The 19,304-nt window shown below is 39.4% G+C and overlaps 1 protein-coding gene across 18 annotated transcripts in view; it reads left to right on the forward strand.

Annotated features, from left to right (window-relative positions):
- Nucleotides 1–19,304, forward strand: part of TENM3 (teneurin transmembrane protein 3) — a 652,872-nt gene that overhangs the window by 161,285 nt on the left and 472,283 nt on the right. For 17 of the 18 annotated variants that reach the window (XM_055385113.2, XM_055385106.2, XM_055385110.2 and 14 more), the window contains exon 2: nt 18,928–19,234. In XM_055385113.2, the coding sequence (XP_055241088.2) occupies nt 19,003–19,234 (232 nt within the window). In that variant the 5' untranslated portion in view covers nt 18,928–19,002. Of the gene's footprint in view, nt 1–18,927; nt 19,235–19,304 lie in introns of those variants that run through there. The other variant, XM_055385117.2, reaches the window with a different exon arrangement.

The raw sequence follows: 19,304 nt of genomic DNA on the forward strand, positions 1-19,304 counted from the left end.
TCTCTTTTTATTCCTGTAGCAGGAGACACAGGTGGATGGTAAGGTCTAATTTCCAGAAAGCTGAGCTTTGCTGCTTGTGAACGTAGTATCTTTGGCTACCACTGAGGGTTAGACTCAGGTCCGCTACAGCAATTCTGACATATTTACTGAAATCTGTGAGGTTTTTGCTCTGGAAGTATAGAAGAGGACATGGTCAAGGCAGTAAACAGATCTTAAAAAAAAAAAAAAAAGTAACAGATTGTTAACAAATAACAAGTTCTGAAGGCCAGCAAGTAAGACAGCTTTTGTTTTTTTATCAATACTGTAAGGTGCTGATTTACTGTAAAACTAATTGCATTATAATTGGATGTGGCTTTTCAATGTTGTTTTGAGTCTTTTATTCCTTTCAACATGCCACCAAAATGTTTATTTCGAAGTAGGCCGTGAATACTGTGCTGGAGGATTTGTTGAACAAGAAAATCAGGTGTAATCAGACTAAAAATGTTATTGTGATCCATCCACAGATCATGGAAGAGAGTTATTATTCAGAATCTGCATTTTGATGGTATTCACTTTACTGATATTTTAGCCATAATTTATCCTCTTTCACTACAGTTCTTAAACTGGGTCCTTCCGATGTGTGTCCCAGTTCTCTTTCCTGGTTACACGCCTCTGCTTCTGCACAGCGGCTCTTTGCAGCCTTCCTGCCTTGGCCTTGGATGGAAGGGTAACCCCCTGCAGAGTATTCAATGATCAGACTGTGTCCTGTGCATGTGGCTTTGCAGCAATACCCAATGCCAGTTTGATGCGTGGTGCTTACTTCACAGAAGCCCATTTCATGTAGGGCTTGGGAGGAAGTCGTTGCTATTCTGGATGTTCTTATGTTCTTTAGTAATGGTGGAAGGGAAAGAATTTCTTACACCATTGTTATTAACACCCTGAATCCTGCAGATCTGGCCAAAGGGAGGGTGACCCTAGCCATCTGGGAAGTGTGCAAGGCAGAAGCACCGTCCGTATGGGAGGAGCTGGAGGTGCCTGGCCCTGTCTGGTCAGGTGGTGGGTCTGGCTGATCTTTTCCCCTTCAGCACCAGGAAGTTACACAAACCTGTACTTCATGCACCCAAGGAGAAGAAAGAGGGCCCCCTCCTCTGTCCCCTGATATGATAGTGAACCATACTTACATTTGAAAGATAGTTTCTTTCTTTTTTTTTTTTTTTCTTTTTTTTTGAGACAGTCTTCCTCTTTCACCGAGGCTGGAGTACAGTGGCACCCTCATAGCCTGCAACCTTGACCTCCTAGGCTCAGGTGACCCTCCTGCCTCAGCCTCCCAAAGTGCTAGGATTACAGGCCTGAGCCACCATGTCCAGCCTGAAAGATATTTTCTGAATCAGGTTTGTACAGCCAAGTTACCTTGAAAGCATACGTGAAAATGTTTATAAATTATAATACATTTTATATGTATGTTATTATCATAAGTAGATACGTGTTTACTACTTGAATCTTTGAGTTACCTGGATGCATTTCTTAAGGAGAGTTTATAACAAAATGTTTTAATAGGAAATTACATTATAATAATTTGAACTTTTCCCATTTATTGCTTTTTATTATTACTGGATAAATATTTTGATACTCCTGGTGCTCTGAACCCCATCTGAGCAGAAACCTGTAGTATCTGAGGACTCTTGCCAATAACATAATGGTAGATTGTGTCAAGAATATGCTCTTCATCTGCCTAGGGTTTCATGATTTTCAAGTTGTACATACTAGAAAGGTTCTGTAGATAAAGTATGAGAGGAGAAAGGCATTATGTACATTAGTTGAAATTGGCATCATGTTGCCAAACTGTAATAAGCCTTAGGGGAGCTCAGTGTTGAAACTACTCAATTGAATGCTGCAATTTCCCATAACAATTTAAAAGGCCTGCAGGCATGCTAAAGTCATAGCTAGATCTTTCAGTTAACACTCTGTAACATGACCCCAAAGTCTCATTTACATCACAGCAATTAAAATATATTCCACATTACACGTTTACTACCACATACTGTAGAAATAATCCAATGAAATGTGGCTGTTTTCCAAAAATAATATGGAAATCTTGATATGATACGTATTCACAATTTCTTCTTTCCAAAGTGGTATCACCATTACACACTTGTACGTACAGGATAATGGTAATTGTGAAGGGGGAGGAAAGTGGGGCAGATGAAGAGGAATGCAGCCTGGACTGATGAAAACTAGCAATCATTACTACTTGGTGACCCACAGGAAATTAGTTTTGTGGTCTCAGTCCGGTTCATGGGTGACAGGTGTCCATTATGCAAAATAATCATTGTAATCTGTGCTAATTGGCCCCTACTTGTAGTTAGAAAGTAGAGAGACCAAAAATTATATGAGCACAAAGAACCCTTCTACACCTCCTGGTTGCAGAAGGGTTGCCTCTGGACTAGGACAAAATGCCAACACCCAGTTGGGAAAGAGATGGAAATGTAGAGTAGTACTCACCTGAGGAAGGTATTTTCATGAATTTAGAGTCCTTTCCTTAATGCTCCATCCAAATTAAATTTAAAATCCTCCTGACATAGGGATTATAGCTGTAACTATTAATTGATATCATAACTATTTTGTAATGAGCTGAACAGCAAATTAAATTACTTTAAAGCAGAGCCACGGTGGGCAAAATTAGATCATATTTTCTCAACAGTGACGACTGCATTGTAGTAATGCCTCTCTTTGAGGAAACGTAGACCAAATTGACTTACTCCAAATTGTTGTTGTGGTTTAATATTTATTGAGTAGCCACAATTTACTAGCTTACCTTGAAAGTGTGGTTTTTAACAATTGTCTAGAATACATCACCAAGGTATGAAATACAGTGGCAAAAGTCCAGCTTCTCCACTTGGCAGGCAGTCAATGGGAAACCAAGGAAACTGCCTTGCTCTCTGTGCCTGCTGGAACATTCTTGCCTGCACTCCCCTTTTGTGGTCAGGAAGAGCTTTGGAAGAATCCTACTTCAGCAGACATCTGAGAACGCAACATTTTTATCTACTGACTAGGTCCATTTTAATCCTCTGCCGTGGTTTATAACTACCACTAGTAACAGCATTGAAAAAAATTTAATTGGGCCACTTACTCAAGAGCCTTTGTGTCCATTATTGGGAGGTGCCTCCTTTGAGCAGACACAGCCCCCTCCTAGGGGTGCTGAACTGGGCAACCGCAAAGCACAGGCTGGATTGAGCCCCCCGACCCCCTCAGCAGATGACCCGATGCCTGGGTTGGGCCTTGTCTACCTGACCCATGAAAACTTTTTAAAATTATAAATTATGCACATATTTGGTTTTTTTTTTTTTATGAGACAGGGTCTCACTCTGTCACCCAGGCTGGAGTGCAGTGGTGCAATCACAGCTCACTGCAGCCTTGAACTCCTGGGCTCAAGCGATCCTTCCACCCCAGCCTTCTGAGTAGCTAGGCCTATAGGTGGTATGTGCCACCGTGACTGGCTAATTAAAAAACAAAACAAAACAAAAAAACTTGTTTTGTAGAGATGGGATCTCACTATATTTCCCAGGCTGGTCTTGAACTCCTGAACTCAAGTGATCCTCCTGCCTCAGCCTCCTAATGTGCTGTGATTACAGGTGTGAGCCGCTGTGCCCAACCTATGCATGTATTTGTCTTTATGATATAAATCATCTAGGAAATCCAGAACAACAAAGCTATAGGATACGTGTTTCCTATTTTTACTTGACTATTTGGCAGTATTTATACAAAGTCATAATATTTGAGTGTATTGTGCCTATGCGTTTTAAGGTGTGTGACTAAACTTGAGAAGTCCAAACAGTATATTTCTGTGTGAGCCTATACCTAGTCAAGCATATTTATATTCCCCAATACTGTTGCATTACAATGTGTTTAGAAACAAACAATAAACACCCGCGAAGGAAAATATTCTAGAGAATGGAATCCTCCGAGTAAGCACACAGACCGCTAGCCAGGCTGGCTGTTTCCCCTACACATCGATACTGAGTCCAGAACCGACCTAGCCCCTACTGTCTCCACAGCAAGCTCAGAGACTTTCCTCAGTTCTTGGGACGAATCAGACACTCAGACTGAACCCAAAGGGTTTTTGGGATCCTGAATCTACTCTCGAACTGATCTATCCCCTAGAGCTTACCTCCTTCAAGGAGGAAGTGGGGTTTGGGAATTCGTCTGTCCACTGACAGATGCCATGTTGACGGAGACACCTGCATTCGCATCGCTGAGTGCGAATTTCCCACTTTCCAGGGATCTGTGAGGAAGGTGCCGTGTGGCTGGTTTGCTGCTTTTCAGACTAAGATGAGAACTGTCTGGTGGGCAGTAGACAGTGTATATGTTTATTGTAGTAATTTTGCCTGTGGGTAACAGAGGCATGAATAACTGCAGTTATCCCTTATTCTCCAAATACTTGGGGGTAGTTACCAGGTCTCCACCTAGTTACTAAAATAAGCCTACCAGCGCTCTTCAGTCTGGAGACTCTTAATCAGTTTCATTGCTCCTCTTGAAAGTCCTGCCAGCGTCTGCCTACTGCTTTCTACTACCAAGACAAAAATATTTGGATAACATTAGACATGAAATCATTTTGAAATTATTGGTGTGGGAACTATTTTTTTCTTATTTGATGACATAGTCCTTCTGAATAAGCTCATAAAAATTCAAAACTCAAATTCTATTCACACATTTTAGCAAAATAGCAATTTCGTAACAGAGGTATAATCTCTTGCTCTCAACCTTATAGACTGGGCTTTGGTGTATTTTTCGCAAACCAGCTCCCCCAGATTACTGAGATTTAAGCCTAATGACAGCAGACATTATTCTCGGACACCAGACAATGTACTTGATGTCATTATAGTAGCTGCCCTTTATCAAGTACCCATTATGTTATGTGCCAATAACTGTGCTGAATGCCTTAAAAAACTTTATCTCATTTAATCTTCATAATATCTCCATTAGAAAGGTATTGTCATATGCTTTTTGGATAATTAAAAGTAGTAAACTAAGCCTCAGAGAGCTTAAGTAACCTGTCCAAGGCCATGTGTCACATCATTTGTAAATAGTGGAGCTAGACTTCAGACATAGTTTTGTCTGATTAAAAAACCTGTTCTCTGTCTCCTTCCCAGTTGTATTGATATAGTTTTTTCAGTTGAAATATCCAGGGTAAGAACTTGTTATTTCAGAAGGATATTTCTTTTTTTTTAATTCTTATTTTTATTTTTTTTTTTAATTGAGATGGGATTTCACTATGTTGCCTAGGCTGGTCTCAAACTCCTGGGCTCAAGTGATCCTCCTGCCTCAGCCTCCCAAGTAGCTTGGATTACAGGTGCGTGCCACCATACGCAGCTCTCAGAATCATTTATTTCTGTCAGTCACTGAGGTCTGCTTCTTCTATGTAGACGTCAGTGCCCAGGAGGCAGGCTTTCTCCAAATGACGGCAAAAATGTAAACAAGCTACAAGTTTACATCTTCCCCTTAGCAACTCTAATGAAAAGAGTAGGCTCATTCCCAGTAGTTTCACCAGATGTCCCATGTCCCAGGACTGACCTCACTGGTCACATATTCATTATTAACCAATCCCTGAGACTCTGTTCAGGCTGTTCCTGGACCCTAGGACTGGGGTCTGCTCCACCCCAACCCCTTTGTCTCCATGTGGGGGAAGGGTGTTTTGTTTTCTTTTTCAGGGAAATACATGAAACAGGTTTTTTTGTTTGTTTGTTTGTTTTTGAGACAGAGTCTCACTCTGTTGACCAGGCTGCAGTGCAGTGGCACGATCTTGGCTCACTGCAGCCTCCGTCTCCTGGGTTCAAGCGATTCTCCTGCCTCAGCCTCCTGAGTAGCTGGGACTACAGGCATGTGTCACCAGGCCCAACTAATGTTTTTTGTATTTTTAGTAGAGATGGGGTTTCACCATGTTGGCCAGGCTGGTCTCGAACTCCTGATCCCAAGTGATCCGCCCGCGTTGGCCTCCCAAAGTACTGGGATTACAGGCGTGAGCCACTGTGCCTGGCCCACAAAGCAAAATTAGTACAACTACCAAGGCTGTGATGGAAGAGAGCCTGTCTCCTTTGATAACTGAACCACATAGGATGACAGACAAGCAAAGAGAATTGTGAGCATGTCTCCCTCTGAAACAGATAATATCACACCAGGGTGTCATTTATGTTCTTCTCTAATTGTCTTTTCCCTGAAGAAGCAGCTTGAAAATGTTTTCAGTAGATTTTATCCTCTTGGTGTTATATTTTACACCTTTCTTACTCCTGAGTTGAATTTCACTTGGCTTTTATTTTTGCATCCCCAAAGCTGTGATCTCCGCAAATGTAATTTTCAATATGACAACCTTCATTGACTTTGTTAATACTGGATCTGTTGACATCCTGACACGGTTTGTTAAACTCATTGCTGTCATCTCTCTCTCTCTTTTTTACTTTTTTAAAAATTTTATCTCTTAAATCTCCTCTTTGTTCTAAGGTTTGGAAGTATAGTCCAGAGGTTAAGAGGACAGATTTGGAATGAAACTGAAATGTGTTCAAATTCAGCTCAGGTGATTTCTGACTCTATGACCTTGGATGGGACAGTGAATCTCTCTGGGCCTCAGTTCTGTCATGCGAAAATGGAGTTGATAATTCTTATTTAGCAAGGTTGTTGTGAGGATTAAGTGAGGTCATATATGTAAAGCACCTGGCATATTTTAAGCACTCAATAAATAATCAAGATTGAAATTAATAATTCATCAAGGAGCTTTTATGTCCACTCTGAAAGAGAGGAATATGCCCAGCACTTAGGGAAATCATATGAGCTCTTCATTGAAGAAGCTCCCCCAGTGGCACGCAGACTTCCCAACTATCACTGGGCCAGTGAGACTCATCTTTAAGGCGCTTTTTAAATATGGAAAGCTGTAGTTGTTTTGAAGTCATCTAGAAAACTTGCTTTTCTCTCATTACGACTAACGGTTTGAATTTGGACTTGATGCTACACAAGTCTTACCGTTTGGCAACTTTTCCAAGAGATAAATGGAAGCGCACCATATGGGGGTGTGAACCCCAGCCTAGCCACACTACTGGTTAGTTGCATGACCTGAACATTTTTATTAGTTGTCATAGTTCGTCATCTCTGTAACTGGCAATACCACGAACTAGCTGTGTTGCTGTTAGGGTTAGAAATGCAATGTGTAAAATACCCAGCGTGAAAAAGCGTTTAATAAACTGAGGCTATTGGCTTGGTGTGGTGGCTCACGCCTGTAGTCCCCAGTACTTTGGGAGGCCAAGGCCTGAGAATAGCTTGAGTCTGGAAGTTCAAGGCTGCAGTGAGCTGTGATCGTACCACCGTACTCCAGCCTGGGCAACAGAGCGAGACCCTGTCTCAAAAAATAAAGAAATAAAATAGAATAAATAGAGGTTATTGTTATTACTGTGTTTGTGATTGTGCCTGGCATGTCCACTGATTTGGACATGTTCGGCCGAAGATGGAATGACCTACTTCAATCAGAATAAGACATCTGGTGTGATATCAAACTGTCTGTTTGGTTGTTTTTTTACCTAGTGTGTTTGAGGCCATTCGGATACCACAGTATTATCTGAATGACGTATAATTGTGTTTCTTACTTTTCCCTCTGAACCAGATATTATTACTGGCAAAATTTTCAAAGTCCTGGCTCATGCCGAAGCGCAGGTGAAAAAAGTAGTGGCCTCTATATTCAGGGTGTCTGATTTAAGCCATCATAGAAATGTGTAAATAGGTATGATGGATATTGGTTGATCCAGGCAGGCAGACAAATTGAGAGGTATTATTTACACTTTACCCTAAAGGTCTGCAAGCTTGGAAAGCTGCATTTGGCTCAGCTGTATTGGATCCTTGAGTGCCTTTTCCCATCTATTCTAAGTATAGAAATTATGACCTCTTCCCTGTAGTTATTCCTGTGTTTGCAACCACAAACTAAATAACTGGATTAATATATATTACTAGTGCCTATTAAATTTTCTTTCCATAATTTTTATCAGGAAAAACAGAATTACTTTTATTTTCAAACCACACAAATGAATTGTTTTGTTTTTAAATCATAGAATATATTCTCACTTTACTGAGTAAATTAACCTTATTATCTTTATTTTTTTCTTTTTTGATCATTTTCAGTTTTTGTTTCCTTCTACATAGGAATATTTTTGAAAAAATTTTTAATGCATTGATGAGAGTTAAGCCACTTTTCTTATAGCCTAAGGCACTGTTCTATATATTTTCCAATTAAAAGTCTTTCAGTATTCACAGTTATTCAGTAGCTATTTTAATATATTTCCTAAATATACTATTTATAGTTCTATATATTTTATTACCTAAATTTACGTTTATTCATGATAATTCATCCATGATGAGTAGTTTTGAATTTTAAAACAATAAGCTTTCTATTCATTATACTTAAAATAACAACATAAATATATCTTTATCAACATGAAAATGTTCATAATATATTAAGTAAAAATGGGTTACAAGATTATCCATGTTAAATATATATATATATATATATACACACATGTTCATATATACATACAGCATATGCATGGAAAAAGTCTGTAAATGTGAACACCAAAAAGCTAGGAGGGCAATTATTATTTTTTGTCTTATCTGCATTTTCCAGTTTCCAGAAGGAAAAAATATTACCTGCTTAATACATATTTTAAATGAAAAAAAAAGCAAATATTGGGAATGTGTATTAAACAGTGCTTAGGGTATGGCCTCCTGTTTTCTCTCTCTCAGGAGAGTTTCCTCTTCACTCAGCTGCTCAAGCCAGAAAGTTGGTATCATTCTCAACTCTTTTCTTTTCCTCACCCTCATTTTATCCCATCACAGTCATGCTGATGCCACCTCTAACTATCTCTCATATCCATCCGTTTTTCTAAATCTCCACTCCATCCCTTTTCCCCTATTTTCCATCCTTCAGCCAGAGAGATCTTCCTAAGCTAAAAGTCTGATTTATACGATTATAAATACTTTGATTTTCTTTATATTCTGTCTCCTTTTTCAGATTAAAAGAGGGCACGGGCTGGCTGGGCGTGGTGGCTCATGCCTGTAATCCCAGCAGTTTGGGAGTCCGAGGCAGGCAGATCACGAGGTCAGGAGATCGAGACCACGATGAAACCCCGTCTCTACTAAAAATACAAAAAAATTAGCCGGGCGCTTTGGCGAGCTCCTGTAGTCCCAGCTACTCGGGAGGCTGAGGCAGGAGAATGGCGTGAACCTGGGAGGCAGAGCTTGCAGTGAGCCAAGATCACACCACTGCACTCTAGCCTGGGCGACAGAGTGAGACTCCGTCTCAAAAAAAAAAAGGAGGGCAGGGGCTACGTGTTGTGTATTCTTGCATTCCCATTGCTTCTTACAATGTGATGTCACCATGACAGCTGGTAGCATTTATACATGTAGGATAAGTGAATAAGTAAAGAAATTAATGGTCACTGTGCTTTGTGCACAATTTCATGTCTATACATACAGATCAGCTGCATTCTTTTGAATCACTGCACAGCATTCCTCTATCTGGTCTTGTCTTGCTTTTTCATCCAGTGTGATAATCTCTGCCTTTTAATTGGTGTGTGTAAATTATTTATACTTAATGTGATTACTGATAGAGTTAGAATTCTCTTTTTTCATTCATTTAACCTATTTGTGTTGTTATATTTAAGTGTGTTTGTTGGAAATAGCATCTAATTGGATCTTTAAAAATTATCCAATCTGAAAATCTCTGCATTTTGTGGAGTTTTTAGACCATTTACATTTAATGTGATTTTTGACCTAGTTGGGTTTAAGTCTGTCATCTTGCTATTTGCATTTGATTTGTACCATATTTTCTGTGTTCAACTTTCCCCTTTTACTACCTTCTTTTGATTAGTTGTATATTTTTATGCTTCCATTTTTAAAATTTCTGTTTCCCCTTTTGTGACTGTTAGTTATAACTATTTGCTTTGCTGTTTCAGTGCCCTCTTTAGGGTTTAAACTGTATATCTTTAATATAACACTGTCTGCCTTGATGTGATATTAGGTCACTTCACATACCTTGTAATAGTGTACTGCATGTCCTCTCCCTTCCTTTATGCTATTATTGAGATATATTTTACTTACACATGTTATAAATGCTACAGTACACGGCTACGATGATTGCTTAGTTATCTATATTTAAGGAGATTTAAATAGTAAGAACAATATCTTATATATTTAACCACATACCATTTTCAAGTGCTATTTATTCCTTTGTATAGGTACTTATTTCTATGTGATTTTGTTTTTATTTTGCCTGAAGGGCTTCCTTTACATTTTTTTGTAATGAGAGTCTGCTGATGATCAGCTTCTGTATGTCCAAAAAGGTATTTATTTCACCTTCATTTTTGAGAGATATTTTCATGGGATATAAAATTCTAGGGTTTTTTTTTCTTTCAGTACTTTAAAGATTTTGTCATTTAGCTTGCATTATTTCCTTTGAGAAGCTCTGTATGTGATGATGCCTTTTTCCTGTGTCTGCCTTTAAGATTTTCTCTTTATCACTGGTTTTGAGCAATTAAACATAACCAAATGCCCTGGTGTGGTTTTGTTCACATTTCTTGTGTTTGGGGCTTGTTGAGCTACTGGCATCTGTAAGTTTATAATATTCATCAATTTTGAAACATTTTTTTCTGTTCACTTTTGTCTGTCTTCTTCTTCTGGAATTTTGACCACATGTATATTGGTCTCTTAAAGTAGTCCTGTATCTCTCTGATGATTTATTTATTTATTTATCCACTCATTCTTTTTCTGTGCTTTATTTTGTGTAGTTTCTATTACCATTTTGAGTTCTCTGCTCTTTTCTTCTGCAGTGTCTAATCTGCCATTAATCCTATTCAGCATATTTTTTAATCTCAGACATTGAAGTTTTTCTGTTGGAGTTTTGACTTTAGCCTTCTTTTTATATATGCCATGTCTCTAATTTTTTGATTGTATGGGATACAGTTATAATAACCATTTTCATGTCCTTCTCTATGAATTCTTACACCAATATCACTTCTGGGTAGTTTCAGTTGATTGATTTTTCTCTTTATTATTTTCCTTCTTCTTTGCATACCTGGTAATTTTTGATTGGATGTCAACCATGGTGGATTTTATCTTGTTGAATGATGGATATTTTTATATTTCTGTAATATTCTTAAGCTTTGCTGTTGTGCAAAAAGAAGCTAAGCTACTTAGAAACAGTTAGATCCTTCCTGGTCTTGCTTTTAAGTTTTGCTAGGTAGAACCAGAGCTGTGTTTAGTTTACTGCTAATTATTCCCCGCAACTGAAGCAAGACCTTTCTGAGTACATCACCCAATGAAGTATGAATTTTTTTTTTCCCAATCTGGCTGCTGGAAACAGACACTATTCTTGGCCTTGTGTGAGCCCTGTATACTTAACTTTACCTGTGATTCAGTGGTCCTTTAGAGGGAAAATTTTGCCCCCGGGATCTTTGGTAATATCTAGAAATATTTTTGATTGTCGTGACTGGGGGTGCTACTGGCATCTAGTGGGTAGAGGCTAGGAATACTGCCCAACATCCTACTACAAAATGCTCCCACTCCCATAAAAAAGGAATTTCTCTTTCAAGGAGGTGAGTAGTGCTGAGGTTGAGATACCCTGATATAATCCTTTCAGATCATTCTTTCTGTGCCCTCCAGTGGTCTCCTCACACACTTGTGTCGATCAGTACTCTGTGGAACATCCCAGAGGGACCCTTTGCAGATCTTCAGAATTCTTTCTCCAAGTGGCTCTCTTTTCTCTAGCAACTTGTCCTGCAAATTCTTACCACCTGTTCTACGGGGCTCAGCTTCACCTCTAATTGTGAGAGTCTTCTGGACTCTTCCTGGGTCCCCCTTCCTGTACTACAGTCTGGAAATTTTCAAGGCAGTAAGCAGGTGTGATCCATGGCACAGCTTAATTGTTTCTCATCTCTCAGGATTCACTGTCCTTCACTGACTGATGTCAATGGCTTGAAAACTGTTGTTCCAGATATTTTGTCTTTTTGTTGTTATGTTTTAGATATCAGGGTAATCCAGTTCTTGTAACTGCAGTCTTGGCTGGAAGCAAAAGGTGGCTTCTTATTTATTATTTCTATCAAAAGTTCTCTTTGTTTACTGTCATGTGTAAAGAAAACAACCTGCCCAATTTTAACCTCCTCAATCACTATTCATTATATTGATTTTTCTCTGTCTCTGAATCTTCCCAACAAGTCTCACATTTTATATTCATAGTAGATTCCCTTTTTCCTCTATTTCCTTTCACAGTCTTTGTGGCGTGTTTTTTCGAGACAGGGTCTTACTCTGTCTCGAGACTAGAGTGCAGTGGCACTGTCATGGCTCACTGCAGCCTCCACATCCTAGCCTCAATTGATCCTCCCGTCTCAGCCACCCAAGTAGCTGGGACTACAGGCATGTGCCACTGTGCCTGTTTTTTTTGTTTTGTTGTCATTTGGTTTGGTTTTTGTAGAGACAGGGTTTCATCAGGCTGGTCCCAAACTCCTGGGCTCAAGCAATCTTCCTGCTTTGGCCTCCCAAAGTGCTGGAATTACAGGTGTGAGCCACCATGCCTGGCCTTGTGTTTTAACTTTTTACCACTAACATGATAGTTAGATTCTCTTGTGTTCTACTATTTGAAACTATAAGCTCAAATTCTAGTTATGCTTGAATTTAGCACTACCAAAATATATATATATATATGATTTTATTTTTGTACTTAATTATTTCAATTCTTTGATTTATACATTTGCCTCAGGAAACATAATTTTCTCTAAAATGAACAAAAGCAATTGATTTCCTCAATTATTTTAGCTATTCAATAACGGAAATGCTTTGAAATTCTTATGGTATGCAAAGTTATATTTACTGTTCAATTGACGTAACTGGTAATAAATCATAAATACTAACATTACTGAAAATACGAATTGTGAGTAACAAAAGGCAAAAATTTTTTGGTACTCTGTACAAAGAACTTAATTTAGACCTTTAATCTAAAATGTGTTGGTGTAAATTAGTGTTTCTTTGAAGTCTGGTTATTTTGGGGGTGAACTTTTCCAGACTATAATAAAGATAGGAGGACACTATATAGAGATATCCAAGGTAACACATTCAAGGCTTTGTAATTTGTACAGAAAACAGATAAAAATGGAAGCATGAGTGAGTTTGATCTAGAGGTTATTTAATCTTTTGGGTTTGGATATTTGTTATATTTCAGTCTCTACATAGATATATATAACCTTATGGAATTTTAGAACTACAATTGATGTTAGGGATGTTTGATAAATTGTAATCATTGGCATCAAGGGTTTTAAAGATACAAAATTTACAGTTAAAATCAAGTTACTTTCTAAAGACACAATTAAAAGTATTTCATCAGGATTAGGAACATGTTATGAAACAATGTAATGATGTCGTTACATCATCACATTACGAAACTTCTCTGGCCAAGTTTCAAAATATATTTAAATAATACGTCTGAAATAAAGGATAGGATCAACGTAAGTTTAGTGTCCATAAGGCAGGGATTGCCTGCCCATTCATTCATTCAGTCAAATACTTTGCAGAGTGTTGGGAAGAAACAAATAACCAAGTAATCCAACTTGCTTTAAGCCCAGCTGTGGTTTCCAGAGGAGTGCTATGGTTAGTAGCTGAGTTGCGTTTCAAGGAGCTAATGAAAATTAACCAAATCAGCTTGATATTGTTGTGTGTTTGCTGTAGCCAGTTCAATCAGAAGTTTTTTATCTGTTTTGTTTTTTGAGACAGAGTCGCACTCTGTTGCCTGGGCTGGAGTGCAGTGGCATGATCATGGCTCACTGTGTCCTTGAAGTCCTGGGCTCAAGCGATCCCCCTGTCTCAGCCTCCTGAGTAGCTAGAACTACAGGCATGTGCCACCATGCCCAGCTAATTTTTAATTTTTTTATAGAAATGTGGTCTCACTGTGTTGCCCAGGCTGGTCTTGAACTCCTGGGCTCAAGCAGTCCTCTGACCTCAGCCTCCCAAAGTGCTGGGATTACAGGCATGAGCCACTGAGCCTGGCCAATCAAAAGGTTTCTTTTGTTGTTGTTTTTTTGTTTTTTGTTTTTTGTCAACTTTCTAATGGCTTTCCTTATTTTTCAAAGGCTTTGCCCACTGATGCAGCTAATGTCATATTCATTAAATGCTGTTTGCTAAATATGCACACAGTGACCCTCTTCCTTGTATAGGACTGTGCAGTCACTATCAAAGTGCTCTAACAATTTGGCATTACTTAAGCTGCATTTCTTAACCTTCTCGTCTTCAGCCTTGAGTGGAAGAGATAACACAGAAAACTGCCTTTTGAAGTCATATTGAACTCACTGACTTCCATCAATGAAGCATATCAGTAGTTGCAAATATTGCAGTGTAGATTAAATCCTCGAAGACTTTGAACTATGTACGAAAATGAAAAGGAGATACAAAGGACTTTTTATTGTTTACAGTCTAAGATCAAATTGCCTCGATCTTTGATGGCATAATCAAATACTACATCTTGATGTACTGTGGCACTGGAGAATTGTTTCACAAATAAAGAAAACTCAGATATTTGATGCTAGAGATGTTTTAGAAAGCTTAAGAATACCTAAAATCATCTTTCCATTACTAGGTGTTAACATTTAGTTGGTATTGATTTATAAACTTTAGAAGTATTACCACAAAGTTGCATCTTTAATTGTTATTACTGTGTTAAAGAACGTACTGATTATCTAATTTGCAAGATTATAAAATGGTATCATGAAAATGATACAGTAGAGAGAATACTTTTTGCCCTTGAAGATCCAAATGGGGCCGGGCACTGCAGCTCACGCCTGTAAATCCCAACCCTTTGGGAGGCCAAGGCGGGCCGATCACCTGACGTCAGGAGTTTGAGACAAGCCTGGCCAACATGGTGAAACCCCATCTCTACTAAAAATACACAAATTAGCCGGGTGTGGTGGCACAGGCCTGTAATCCCGGCTATTTGGGAGGCTGAGGTGGGAGAATCGCTTGAACAAGGGAGGCAGAGGTTGCAGTGAGCTGAGATTGCACCAGTGCACTCCAGCCTGAGTGAAAGAGTGAAACTCTGTCTAAAAAAAAAAAAATCCAAAGAGAATGGAAAGATGGATGATTTAACTCAGAGGTTTACACACTGTTTTCTCTAAAGGACCAGATAGCAAATAGTTTAGACTTTGCAGGCCATCAGGTCTCTGTGTTCGTTTCCTGTGGCTGCAGTGAGAAATGACCACAACCCTGGTGGCTTAAAACAACAGGAAGTTATTCTGTCAGTTCTGGAGGTAAAAAGTGTGAGGTCAAGAGCCGCACCTCTGCGGTCCAGAGAAGGATCTGCTTCGCGCCTCTCTTCTGACTTCTGTTGGTTGCTGGCGGCCATTCGTGCTCCTTGGCTTTCAGGGCCATTGCTCCAATCTCTGCCTCTGTCTTCTCCTGGCCTTCTTTCCTATGTGTCTGTGTGTGCCTGTATCCAAATTTTCCTCTCCTGTCTCTCATAAAGACACCAGTCATTGCATTTAGGGCCCTCCCTAATCCAGTATGACCTCATCATAATCTTACTACATCTGCAGAAATAAAAGTAAAACCCCATTTTCAAATAAGATCACAGTCGCAGATACTGGGAGTTAAGATTTCAGTTAAGATTTATCTTTTGGGGAGACACAATTCAAACCACTGCAGTTCCTATTGCAGCCACTCAGCTCTGTCTTTGTAGCATGAAAATGGCCAAGGACAATACGTCAACAAATGCAAGGGCCGTGTTCCAGAAAAACTTTACTTACAAAAACAGGTGGTGGATCCGATTTGGCTGGCAGAGTTTGCCAGTCAATACCTGGTCCAACTAATTGAAGCAAAACAGCAGCAGAGCAGAAAACTATTTCCCCTTGCTTCAATCAGTTCAGTTTTAAAGTACCAAAATGCATACATATGTGTATATATAGCAACACTTATTTTAAAATAGATGTCAATTTAGGGCAACAAATGAAACTTTTATAATGGCTTCAAATCCCGAATCTTTATTACTAAAAATGCTCGAATTATATTTTTCTGATCAATGAAAAGCTTTTTAATGATCATTTAGTTTTCGGTCTATAGGGCCTTCCCTCCAAAAAGATCAAGACGATTTGGAAACAAAATTTCCCTGGAACTTAGACATATTTATTCACTCTGTCAGAAATAATGTACCTGTTTCCCTGACTAAATGTATGCCCCATAAGGACAGGAACATTTATCCACTCTTTGTCCTCAGCACCTAGAAGATAGCCTAACACATAGTAGTCATCCAGTAAATATTCATCTAAAATAACTTCCTGGGGCCGGGTGCAGTGGCTCACTCCTGTAATCCCAGCACTTTGAGAGGCCAAGGCAGGTGGATCACCTGAGGTCAGGAGTTCTAGACCAGCCTCACCAACATGGTGAAACCCCGTCTCCACTAAAAATACAAAAATCAGCTGAGCGTGGTGGCAGGTACCTGTAAGTCCAGCTACTCGGGAGGTTGAGGCAGGAGAATTGCTTGAACCTGGGAGGCAAAGGTTGCAGCAAGCCAAGATTGTGCCACTGCACTCCAGACTGGGCAACAGAGCAAGACTCTGTCTCAAAATAATAATAATAATAATAAAATAACTTCTCTTGGCCGAGAGTGGTGGCTCATGCCTGTAATCCCAGCACTTTGCGAGGCTGAAGTGGGCGGATCACGAGGTCAGGAGATGGAGGCCATCCTGGCTAACATGGTGAAAACCCATCTGTATTAAAAATACAAACAAGTAGCCGGATGTGGTGGTGAGCTCCTGTAGTCCCAGTTACTTGGGAGGCTGAGGCAGGAGAATCACTTGAACCCAGGAGGCAGAGGTTGCAGTGAGCCAAGATCGCGCCACTGCACTGCAGCCTGGGCAACAGAGCGAGATTCCGTCTAAAAAATAATAATAATAACTAAATAAAAAATACTTCTCTTTGTTGGAATAAAAAGAGTGAATTGGTGTGTTGTTGTTTTAATCCTTTTGTATAAAAATAGTCTGTCACCATACCTTGAAATTGTTTATTATTTCAATTTAAGTTTGAAAGGAAAGGTACAATATGAGAAATTCAGTTTCTCTTAAGAGCTATTGGAAGAATTTGTAAATGTAATAATGGAGTAATGAATCAGAGGGGTCAGTGAAAAATCGTTTTTTTAAAATAAAAATCAAATTCATGGAAAAGAAGACAAAGGTAGAGAAATCAAGATATATTCCAAGACTAAACTAAAATATTAGCAACTACTTTGAACAGCTCAGTATTTGGTAGCAATATCGGTATTTGGAAGCAGAGAAATATGGAACCCCACAAGGGAACCCTTCATTGGCAACATGGAGAGAGGAGGGTATAATTTGGTTGAAGACATAGCAGGGAGGAACACTCCAAACCTTCCCAGGTCTGGGCTGTGGAACTCTGTGATTATTCCAGCCCAGGGAGTCTTGCCACTCTTCTTGTAGCTGATGGAAGGCAAAACTTGGAAAGTGAGGGGTACATTTGTAATGTTACAACAGAAAGGATCAAGAATTCTTGACAACTCCAGGATAAGCTGAGTTGACATGGGAGAGAGTCAGCCACAAGGCTCCAAGTTGGAAGCACATTAATGAGCTGTATGATGTGTATACTGACAGTGCATGCTCGAGAGAGTGGAGGAGAAAGAGAGAGACAGTCAGAGACAGAGACAGACAGAGACAGAGACAGACCAAGACTGAGACCAGAGACACTGATTCTTTGAGAGAGGGACTCACTTTTTTTGGAGGTGAAGAAACTACTATCTCAACAGCAGTCACGGTCCAAATGATACTGCAGGAACCAAGGAGAAGGCCTGGGGCCAGTTGGGAACCATTGATTTCAAGTTGACTATGGAATCACTCAAAGAAAAAGTGAATTTACCAAAAAGTAATTTTAGTGGGGTGGGAGGAAAACACTAAGGGCTGAAGATAAAGCCTTCAGGGTCCTTCAGATTAAAGGGAGAGACAACATGAGAAGGAATAAAGACAAAGGAGAACCATTTGAAATGCGGATTAGCCCTGGGCCACTCTCCCTCTTGAAGGCCCCAGTCTTTTGCCGGCAGACCTTTTCCTCCCACCCTTTCCACTGTCAGTTCAGCAAATTCAGGAAATAGAGAGTTTTTAAGCAGAGAAACACCATTTGCCTCGCTTATTCGTGCAGTTGCAGGAAACTCCCCCCATCAAATTAGCCACTTGAATTACCTTAAATATCACGATTTGCGCTGATTAAATTCATTTGCTAGAGAGGAAAATCCATTTTAAGCAGAATGGTATGGGGAGGAGGACCAGCTTTTTCCACAATTCAAGACATTTGAGTTCTTAAAACATGAAAATTGTGCCCTCTGAAGAAAGAGTCTTTGTAAGATATATTAAAAAAAAAAAAAAAAAAAAAAGTTCAATGCATTTGACAAAGTTTCAGTGGCAAGAATTTCCCAATTTGCTCCTGCTCTTTAAAATACATTGAAAAAGAAAAAAAATAGTGTACGTTTATAAGAAAATGAAGGGGAATTTATTTTGAATGGAGAAATGCTATAAAGAGAAAAAGCCATTCTAACTTTTCCATTGTGGAAAATTTAACAAACTATTGAAGCCAATTTTTAGCTGGCTTCTGTAGTGAAATTTCAGTGTGAGCTTACAATTTTTTTTGTATTAATGGGGAAAATCAGATATAGTAGCTTCAATAAACACTCATAGCACTCACCAGCAGAAAGGGTGCTTCACCTCTTGGTGATACAATATATTTTACACTGATTTCAGAAATACTAATTTCTTGTTGAAAGCAAGTTTCCTAGATAAGCAATACTATTGTTTCCTACCATCCCAGATTGAGAAGGGTAGAGAGTAGCCAGTTTTTAGGTGAACGTCATGCTGACATCATGCAAACCTTGTATCTTCACAGAGAGGCCAATGAGACTTGAACCCTGAGCCTAAGTTGTCACCAGCAGGACTGATGTGCACACAGAAGGAATGAAGTATGGATGTGAAAGAACGCAGGCCTTATTGCTCCCTGACCAAGAGCAGACGAGAGAAGGAACGGCGCTACACAAATTCCTCCGCAGACAATGAGGAGTGCCGGGTACCCACACAGAAGTCCTACAGTTCCAGCGAGACATTGAAAGCTTTTGATCATGATTCCTCGCGGCTGCTTTACGGCAACAGAGTGAAGGATTTGGTTCACAGAGAAGCAGACGAGTTCACTAGACAAGGTGGGTAACTGTCCTAGTAAAATAAGGCAATGCTCACATGTTGCTAACTTGTAGGTGTCGTGATTTTCCC

This window comes from Gorilla gorilla, chromosome 3 (genome assembly GCF_029281585.2).
Source record: "Gorilla gorilla gorilla isolate KB3781 chromosome 3, NHGRI_mGorGor1-v2.1_pri, whole genome shotgun sequence".
In the NCBI taxonomy this organism is placed as follows: Eukaryota; Metazoa; Chordata; class Mammalia; order Primates; family Hominidae; genus Gorilla; species Gorilla gorilla.